The sequence below is a fragment of the Alosa sapidissima genome, chromosome 16 (genome assembly GCF_018492685.1).
Source record: "Alosa sapidissima isolate fAloSap1 chromosome 16, fAloSap1.pri, whole genome shotgun sequence".
NCBI lineage: Eukaryota > Metazoa > Chordata > Actinopteri > Clupeiformes > Clupeidae > Alosa > Alosa sapidissima.
In genome coordinates, this window is record NC_055972.1 from 4,006,686 (window position 1) to 4,016,685 (window position 10,000).

The 10,000-nt window shown below is 44.0% G+C and overlaps 2 protein-coding genes and 1 long non-coding RNA gene across 4 annotated transcripts in view; 1 reads left to right on the plus strand and 2 right to left on the minus strand.

Annotated features, from left to right (window-relative positions):
- Positions 1-10,000, minus strand: part of gnrh3 (gonadotropin-releasing hormone 3) — a 26,369-nt gene that overhangs the window by 5,666 nt on the left and 10,703 nt on the right. Inside the window, exon 11 of the mRNA XM_042065478.1 lies at positions 8,741-8,785. Within this exon, the coding sequence (XP_041921412.1) occupies positions 8,741-8,785 (45 nt within the window). The remainder of the gene's footprint in view (positions 1-8,740; positions 8,786-10,000) is intronic.
- On the plus strand, positions 2,207-5,859 carry LOC121685147 ((E2-independent) E3 ubiquitin-conjugating enzyme FATS-like). Of its 2 annotated transcripts, XM_042065497.1 has the most exons (7): positions 2,207-2,351; positions 2,671-2,787; positions 3,408-3,481; positions 3,661-3,829; positions 4,206-4,269; positions 4,667-4,766; positions 5,092-5,859. In XM_042065497.1, the coding sequence occupies exons 1-7, from the start codon at positions 2,312-2,314 to the stop codon at positions 5,128-5,130; spliced, it is 603 nt and encodes a 200-aa protein (XP_041921431.1). In that variant the 5' UTR covers positions 2,207-2,311; the 3' UTR covers positions 5,131-5,859. The 2 variants fall into 2 exon arrangements, with proteins under 2 accessions (XP_041921431.1, XP_041921430.1); XM_042065496.1 differs by lacking the exon at positions 5,092-5,859 and having other exon boundaries at positions 4,667-4,925.
- Positions 6,588-8,734, minus strand: LOC121685154. The gene is made up of 3 exons (XR_006023274.1): positions 8,505-8,734; positions 7,692-7,744; positions 6,588-7,638 (listed from the first exon to the last, which is right to left on the minus strand). It is a non-coding gene; the product is annotated as an uncharacterized LOC121685154 (long non-coding RNA).

Sequence of the window (10,000 nt, forward strand, 5' to 3'; positions counted from 1 at the left end):
ACATAAACACACAAACACATCCAAATCCACAGTCTCTTAACCTTGACACACACACAAACACACACACTTTTAGTCAAGATAGCTGGCACATTTAAGTCTTTAAGTATGAATTTCTCTCTCTCTCTCTCACACACACACACACACACACACACTCCTACATGGGGAATGGGGGGGAATGACCATCGTGGACTAGTTGCGTAGGGAAGTGGACCAGCCCTAGTGGACTAGGAGTGGGTTAAGGAGGAAAGGAATCATGTCACCTTGGATAAGTGTATGCTAAGTGAACATAAGCGAATGGAATCCTGATCTAAGGGAATGTGGCCTTGTAACCATAGTGACACCAGTGAAACAGTGTACTAGCTCATGAATAAGTGAGTGTTCTCATGGAGATGGCATAACCTGAAACCAGCACTGCACACACACACACACACGCGTGCAGTGGAGAGAACACGCAGCCTGAAGGAAGCTTCAGCAGCAGATACAGCGGTGAAGCATTCCAGCCCAATCAGGTGAGTTAGATTGTGTTTAAACATCTGTGTGTGTGTTCTAAAGTTCACATCTCTGTGTTTATGTAGGTGAGAGAGAGATGGTATGGTGAAAAGATGTATCAGATATGGAGAGGGGAACATATGTATGGAGACAGTGTAGATAACGTGTTATGGTGAGAGAATGTATCAGTGTAGGTAACGTGTTATGGTTAGAGTTAAATCAGTGTATGTGTTATGGTGAGAGAATGTCTGGAGAATGTCTGTCTCGAGAGATTGGCTGGAACAGTTTGTTGTGTTTTATGGTCCAGGCTGGACTAAGTTGTTTATGTTGCCGTTTTTGGAGCCTGGGCTGTCCACAGAGAACGTGTTTTTTGCAGTGTATTCAGGGCACAGGCAGATAGCAGATGATGTCGTGTAGCATCGCTTAGTGCACCTTTAACACATACAAACTTATGTTACTAATGAAAGCATTTCGAAATTCAAATTTGAAAATACTCAGTGCAATCTTAAATTCCCACCGGAGACACCAACAGTTGATAACTTTCTCCAAAGCCTTCCTTTGTTTGGTTTATGGTTGTTGGAAGAGATGTGCACCCACGGACCCACGGCCTGCATTAGATTAATTGGAAAATCATGTCGTAATTACCGGAATCATTTGCATACAGATGAGCAATGCTGCTCAACAGGACAAATTGTGTTGTGCCAATGCTGCTCAACAGGCCAGGCCGCCTTCCTGGGACGCTTTGCAGAAGGATCAACAGCACCTTGCCGTCATCCACGGAAAATGACAAACGGAATCGGTGCCAGGCGGCGGACCCGCTGCACAGGTGGGCATCAGTGGAGGTTGTGCTGATGGTGAGGAGTGCAAAGAGATTACAATGACTGGTAATACAGCTTCTCTCTTCCCTACAGGAGATCAGCACCTTTCTGGCTGAGAAGAGAGAGGGAAGAGACGAGGAAGAAAGGAGATAGAGAGAGAGGGACGAGAGGAGGGAGAGGAGATAGAGAGAGAGGGAAGAGAGGAGGGAGAGGAGGGAGAGGAGGAAGAGGAGATAGAGAGAGAGAAGAGGATAAAGAGAGGACATCTCTGTTTGTCAGTGTCACACACACTCAGCACAGGAGTAAATAAGCACACACTGACAGAAGACACACACACACACTGATTCTTCCTCACCATGCATTCACACACAGACTCTCCATCTCACACACACACACCTCAGGTGCGCTTCCACTCCTCTGTCCACCTGTTTATCTCAGCAGTCAACGTCAGCCATCTCTACACACCCCAAACTCTGACCGTGTGTGTGAGCTCACACCCAGTCACACACACATCACACACAGTCACACACACATCACACACACACCCAGTCACACACACATCACACACACACCCAATCACACACACATCACACACACACCCAGTCACACACACATCACACACACACACAATCACACACACATCTGTGCTGAGCCTACTCTACAGGCCATCCCACACACACACATTGCCAGGGAGATGGCTCACACACACAGCCCACACACACACACGTCACCCTCAGGGGAGGACCCAGCCCACACACACACAGCACTCACGGGTCAGGACTGTGCACCACACACACACACAACAAACACACAAGCATCAGACTCAGGACAGGGACCAGAAACACACTCACACTGAGTACACACGCACACAGCACTCCAACACGCAGCACACACACACAAGTCACCCTCAGGGGAGGACGCAGCACACACACACACACACACACACGCAGCACACACACAGACAGGGCAGGTTGCCGCTCTCCTCATCCCACCGTGGACGCCAAATGCCTGCAGATGACCTCACTGACTCTCAAATACATACCGGTAAGAAAAACACACACACACACTTTCTTTTTTCAGTGCAGCCCAGTAGATAGCCTAAACACACACACTCACACACTAGGAGCTTTATACACCTCACACACACTCTCTCCAACACATACCAGTAGGAAAACTACACTCACACTCTCTCTCCAAAACAGGCCAGTTGGAACCCTGCATGCATGAACACACACACACACACACACTGAATGAGTGTATACATGTGTGCCCCCCCCTTCTACAGAGAGAGATGTATGTGTGTGTGAGGGATGGATGACGTGTGTGTTAATGTGTGTGTGCGTGTTTTTGTTTCCTTCTACAGAGAGAGATGTGTGTGTGTGTTCTCCAAAAATGCCAAAGGTCCCTGGGCATATCAGCGTCCTCCCATACACACACACGCACCGCCTTCTCACACAAACGTGGCCTTTGAGGAGAAAAGGTATCACACACACACACACACACACATTGCTGTTTCCCAAAATCAAGCATGCTTCCTTGATAGAATGCTTCCTAGAATGCTTCCTTGATAGAATGCTTCCTTGCGAGTCGGGTTCTACGAAGATGAGGCTAGAGGCCTCCCTAGCGTTCTACTAGACTCTACTTTGGAACAGACTAGCTTGTGTGGACGTGTGCATTACTGCGGTTACAAGGTTCCGCCTGAGCACTTCCGCTTTTAACTGCACGCTTCTGTTTTGACAATGCCGCTGCTCCGATGCATGTCAACGCAGAGGATTATGGGTATTTTTGTTCACCTGAGGATCCACAGATGGATCCTTGAAAATTCTCAGAACGAAGAGAGCGAATTTCGGAGTATTCTTGACATTGGAACAGGGCTCGGCAGAGTTCGATGACGTGGCGACCATATGCTTCCTTTACTTTGGGAAACGGCTATTGTCCCCTCTCTCTCACACACACAAGCCTCAATGCAGAGAGTGTATGACATTTCTCAGTGATTCCAACGCCCTCAACAGTAGTGTATACTGTATATCTGTGTGTGTGTGCCCATGTGTGTGTGTGTGTGTATGTATGTGTGTGTGTGTGTGTGTCTGCCTTCTGCAGTGTTGGATTCTGGACAAAGAATTTCTACCATTCAGCGTCACAGACCAACTTCAGATAGAAACCTCAGCCTGCAGGTAAGAATGTGACTGTCAGAAAGAAAGAGTGTGTGCGTGTGTGTGTGCATGACAGCGAGTGTGCATGAGTGTGTGTGACAAAGAAAGAGTGTGTGGGTGACAGAGATAGAGACTGTGTGTGTATGTGTGACAGAGATTTCAGCCTAGAGGTAAGAATGTGTGTGTGTGTGTGTGTATAGGAGGCTCTACAGCTGTTCAGGCCAGACTTCATAAGTCGATCTCAGAGCCGAATGAAGCGATTGGAGCAGAGGGTCCTGGAGAGGCGGGCCCTTTACAACAAGCCCCTCCCATGGGGGGCATGGCATGTTCATAGAGGCCAGAACTGCACAACACCACACCCCTTAAGTGGTATAGTACTGGACACACACACAAAACACACACTGCACACACACAGCTCAGCAGCTACACACACCAAACTAAACTACACGTACTACAGTGCGCGCACACACACACACGCATGCACGCACGCACAGACCAGGCTGCTGTGCAGACACAAAAACACACACACAAATGCATGCCATTCATCTTTAAACACACCTGCACACAGACACCTGCACACAGTGTCCTCTACACAAACACAATCTCTGTACAGATAAACACACACACACACACACACACACATGCATTTACCATTCCCTTCAAAACACATGTACTTGTGATTGGATATCTCTGAGTGTGTGTGTGTGTGTGTGTGTGTGTGTGTGTGTGTGTGTGTGTAAAACAGATCATCTCTATAAACCACAAGAGAGAGCCATCTCTGGAAAGGAAATGCAGCTTCGATCTCGACGGTAAGCATAAATTAACACACTAACATACACACACACACACACACAAATATACATACAACGTACATCAACACACTCACACAATATATACTAACATACATCAACAGCCACACAAATATACACACTAACATACATCGACACACAAACTCACATGCGCACAGTCGCACACACATACACACGCTAACAAACATCAACACACACACACTCATATACAAATATACACACTAATATACATTAACACTCACATACAAACGCAAACACACACTTACAAAGACCAACACACTCACACACACACAAACACACACACACATTACGTGGTGAGCAAAAAAGGTATTGTGTTAGAGTGTGTGCTTGCATATACTGTATCTGTGTGTGTGTGTGTGTGTGTGTATGTATGTAGGATGTACAACAGGTTGCCAGAGGTTGCCAACAAGAGACAGCAGGAACAAAGGAGAGTGATGTCACAGACCAACCGCCTCAGAGCAGAGGTCTTCAAAAAGGTATGGTCAGAGTGCAATCTCACCCCCACTCATCATCATACATAAATACATACTTGAATGCACCTCAGGTTTTGCTGACTGATTTCATTCACTCCTGGGTGTATGTGTGTGTGTGTGTGCCCACTCCTGTATGTGTGTACACTCCTGTGTGTGTTGGTGTGTGTGTGTTTGTGTGTACACTCCTGTGTATGTTGGTATGTGTGTGTTGGTGTGTGTGTGTTTGTGTATGTGTGTACACTCCTGTGTGTTTGTGTGTGTGTGTGTACACTCCTGTGTGTTGGTTTCCACTCCTGTATGTGTGTGTGTGTCCACTCTTGTTTCATAGAAACTTCTGGATCAAGTCCTCCAGAGAAACACAGACTGATCACCTGCTCCGTAACACACTAACGGAACCAGATGTCCACCTGCTCCGTAACACACTAAAGGAACCAGATGATCACCTGCTCCGTAACACACTAACGGAACCTCTGGATCACCTGCTCCATAACACACTAACGGAACCTCTGGATCACCTGCTCCGTAACACACTAACAGAACCTCCTGACCACCTGCTCCGTAACACACTAAAGGAACCTCTGGATCACCTGCTCCGTAACACACTAACGGAACCACATGACCACCTGCTCCGTAACACACTCACAGAACAGCCTGACCTTACATCTGACCGGGGAGAGAGACAGGACTAAATGTGTGTGTGCTGAGCTCCTCTGTCTAACCCTAACCCTTGTGTCCCGTTGTAACGCAACAGGCCCGTCAGTGCTTTTATTTCAATATATTGGACTACTGAGAGGATCTTAGAACTTCCTTTTTAATTTCAATAGATTGGACTACTGAGAGGATCTTAGAACTTCTTTTTCCTGCAGCGCTGTGTGGTTCAGAAATCCTTTTCCATCTCGGAGTCCCTTCGCCAGCCCATTGGGAATCACTGGAGTCTAAATGACAACCTTTATCTGGGGCTTTATTTGGAAAATTACTGCATATGATCCCACTGGCATAATGGAACTGTTTCACATAAAGATTACAGATGACAAATGTGGGGATGTGGGGTTTATGCACAAGTGTGTGTGTGTGTGTGTGTGTGTGTGTGTGTGTGTGTGTGTGTGTGTGATATCTGTATGACGTTGGTCTGGTTTGAAAAATGGTCCACATCAAGATATCATCCTTCCTTCCAAGAGGCTTAGAATATTCTGGAAAAGAGCATATTTATATCAATCAATCAGGACACCCACTCATAAATCGTACTGATCAATTAATCAGGACTCCCACTAATCGATCATATGGATAAAGCCTTCAGGCCTCATCCAGATCAATCACACCAATACTGACCTTCAATCTACACCACTGGAGAAAAACATTGTATTGGAACTGCCCCACATGGTGAAATATAGTTTTTTCTTCATTGAGTTGAATTTAGACATTAGATTGACGCTACTTGAAATTATTATACATTACACAAAATTATTATATATAATATCCATAGATATCCGTTTATCCATAGAATATCCATCCACAGTATCCATATATTATAAACCAGGGCTTTGAACCGATTTTTTTCCCCAATCGGTTCGTTCTGAACAGAAACGGAATTATAACGTTTCCGGTTATGAGTTCCACCAATAAATTGACGTTCCCGAACCGGTTAGAACAAAAAAATACTGTTCCCGGAACGGTTAATTTCGTTCCTGTCAGCTGTTTAATGCTATAGAATTATGTCACATCTTTCTCATCCAGCTTAAACCAAATGTAATAATATTACAACCATTATTAAATAATAATAATTATATTATTAATAATAATAATAATTAAATAGGCCTACAATTATTTCAAATGTGTAGTTTATTGTTAAAAGAGAAAATGTCCACACAAACGTAACAACATTATTAAGACACGTGGTTATGCCACTCGGGCAACAACAAATTCCAACTGTCGGGGGGAAAGGCCATCCAGTAGGCCTAAAAATACAAAAAACGCGCACATCCGGATCCAAACAGGTGCTGGACCCAAAAATTTCAGTAATAAAAAATGACGTTAGTCCGCACACTGAAAACTCCTTATAAAAAAGATTTAATCACCACATGTGACGTTTCGGGCTGAATGCCCTTCTTCAGACATGAAGACAGCAAGAAGACAAGGCACTTGTCACAAGGCAAACAAATCTTTTTTATAAGGAGTTTTCAGTGTGCGGACTAACGTCATTTTTTATCATCCAGTAGGCCTACTCATACCGTAACAAGCCATCTGTGCATTAGGCAAACAGAGGTGTTGGTGCCATTTAGCCAAATGTTCGCTAGTCCATCATTAACGTGGAGTCGACAAATATAGCTATTGTTATTGTGTTTGGAATGAGCGTTTTAATTAACGATGGATCGTAATTTACCCCTTATTTAAGATGTGGAGTGGAGACTTTGTAATCCACCGCTCTCTCTCCATACAGTCAGCGAATGTCTGATGTGATGTCACACAGGAAGTGAACCTCAGCCGTCATGGTAACGTGCGCAGGAAAATAACTTTTTTTTTTTAGGCAATGAAAACTTTGGGGAACGCAATAAAACCGGTATTAACCGGTTACCATTATTTTTAAATAAGTGTTCCTGTTCCAGAACATAAAAAATAATAACGTTTCCGGTTTCGTTTCTGTTCCCTGTAAAATACAAAAAGTTCCCGGTTTTCGTTTTCGTTCCTTGAACCGGTTCAAAGCCCTGTTATAAACACATTCATAAAGGCCTATAAAGTATGGATAAAGCCTAACCATGATTGACATAAGTCTACATATCTGTTAATACACAATCACTGCACTTATTAAGTTTATGATGTCATTGTATAAGCCCTTGAAGTATCACAATGCATTACTTATTGAAGAGTAAAACATTACCTATAGTGGAGTAAGACACATTATCTATATAATAGCGGAGTAAGACACATTACCTATAGTGGAGTAAGACACATTATCTATATAATAGCGGAGTAAGACACATTACCTATAGTGGAGTAAAGGCTTCTACATACTCGACGCACCCGACCGGTAGCGCGACAACGTGACGTCAAAATGAAGTAGATCTTGCTGGCGCGCCAGGATTGAAGCCAGGTAGCGCGAGGTAGCGCACCACTCATTTCTTTTCAGACGAGCGCGACAAAGCGGAAACAGGAAGATGGACTAGTTCGAGGGCAAGCGAGAGTTACAGTGTTTTGTTACAGTCGTGAATTTTTAATAGTTTGCTGGATAAGTTAACAAAGTTACCAGCAAGAGTTGCAACACATGTAATTAAGAGGAAAGAATAGAAACGATTTATTTTCAAACAAAGGATATCTATTAAGGCCTGAACAAAATCTCTTTCCACTTCAGGAAATTACACAAACTCAGCCAGCTGCTAGCTAGCTAGCCAGCTAACTAAACTGTTTAAATGATTAAAATTTCCCTCGGGATGACTAAAGTATCTATCTATCTATCTACCTGTGCACACACCTTGGAAACTAGATGATAATGATGATGGTAGTTGTGAATAGTAGCAACCTGAAGTACCATCACAGAGGCTAGCTACTAGTGTTTCTTACTGCAGTTTCTTCTGCTGTATAACGTAGTTAGCGTTAGTCTTTTCACAACAGCGACACCTCTGTTCAGGAGAATATTGCAACTAGTGTCCACGCGCGAGTATATATGGTTACGGCGCTTCTGTGACGTCACATTGTCGCGCTACCGGTCGGGTGCGTCGAGTATGTGGGACGTTTAAGACACATTACCTATAGTGGAGTAAGACACATTACCTATAGTGGAGTAAGACACATTACCTATATAATAGTGGAATGAGACACATGACCTATAGTGGAGTAAGACACATTACCTATAGTGGAATAAGACACATTACCTATATAATAGTGGAATGAGACACATTACCTATAGTGGAGTAATACACATTACCTATATAATAGTGGAATGAGACACATTACCTATATAATAGTGGAATGAGACACATTACCTCTCTCCCAAATGCCTTGGCCATCTCTGCTGCTCCAGATCCAAACTGCAAATGAATTACCATGAGAAAACACCATTAACATTTGTGTGTGTATAAATGTGTGTGTGTGCAGGTGTGTGTATGTCTGAATGTGTGTATGCGTGTGTGTGTATAAATGTGTATGGGCGTGTGTGTATTAGAGTGTGGCTACCCGACCCGAGCCCGACGGGTCCCAACGGGTTCGGACAAATATTTAGAAATTATAGTCGAGTTCAGTTCGGGTTCGGACACATGGGGGCGATATGCATTGGAAGCTTTACATTTAAAATTCCTTATTATGTTGGGTAACCAACAGGTCTGCTTTACATAATGCAAACATTTGTTTTTTGAGAATAAAGTAAAATGTAAAAAAGACCAAGCTTTCTTTCTGTGTGCAAGATTTGTTTATCGCGACAACGCATTTCAGGCATGCCGCCTGAAATGCACACGCGTTGTCACGACTACATAAACAAATGTTTATGCACATTTCGCACATATGCACATAAGCACAGTCTTGGGTGACGTTAAAAATAAGTTGTTAGCCTATCAGGAGATTTTAAGATTATTTGCGTTGCATACTGTGGTAAAGACATAGGCTACCGGTAGGCTATAAGGTCGTCTCGTTCAACTGGATGAGGATTTCCTCGAGTTGCCCCAATTAACGTCGATGCTGCATATAGATCAGTGACAGAGGCACTGTAGTTTCAAAGACATTTGCAGTTCATTTCAAGACTTTTCGTCAATGGTAAGACAAGAATTCTATTTCAATAGGCTATGCTTGCTTGGGCCTCTTGTGTTAATGTGCGCTGTGTGTGACCTGCGTGCGTGCAAGCTCATCTGATTCTGTAGACAATTTGTTGTGTGTTCCGTTTAATGGGCTACAAAGACAGGCTATCCACAAACGTGAACGTTTAATCACTAGCATGGGAATAACTGAGGCATCATCTGCGTCGGGCTCGGGTCGGGTTCGGACATACAAATGAAAATGCCTGTCGGGTTCGGGTCGGGTTCGGACAGAAATGTGCGGCCCGATCCGCACTCTAGAGTGTATGTATGTGTGCATGTGTGTGTATGTGTGAATGTGTGTACAGTATGTGTGTGTGCATGTGTGTGAATGTGTGTACAGTATGTGTGTGTGCATGTGTGTGTATAAATGTGTGTGTGCATGTGTATGTATGTGTGCATGTGTGTGTATGTGTGAATGTGTGTACAGTATGTGTGTGAGCATATGTGTGTATACAT

Bases quoted from the DNA above. Each gene is read 5' to 3' on its own strand.
- LOC121685147 (XM_042065496.1), top strand. From the start codon at position 2,312: ATGCCTGCAGATGACCTCACTGACTCTCAAATACATACCG. The intron at 2,352-2,670 runs GTAAGAAAAACA...TTCCTTCTACAG, and splicing joins TGACTCTCAAATACATACCG to AGAGAGATGTGTGTGTGTGT. The intron at 3,482-3,660 runs GTAAGAATGTGA...GTGTGTGTATAG, and splicing joins ATAGAAACCTCAGCCTGCAG to GAGGCTCTACAGCTGTTCAG.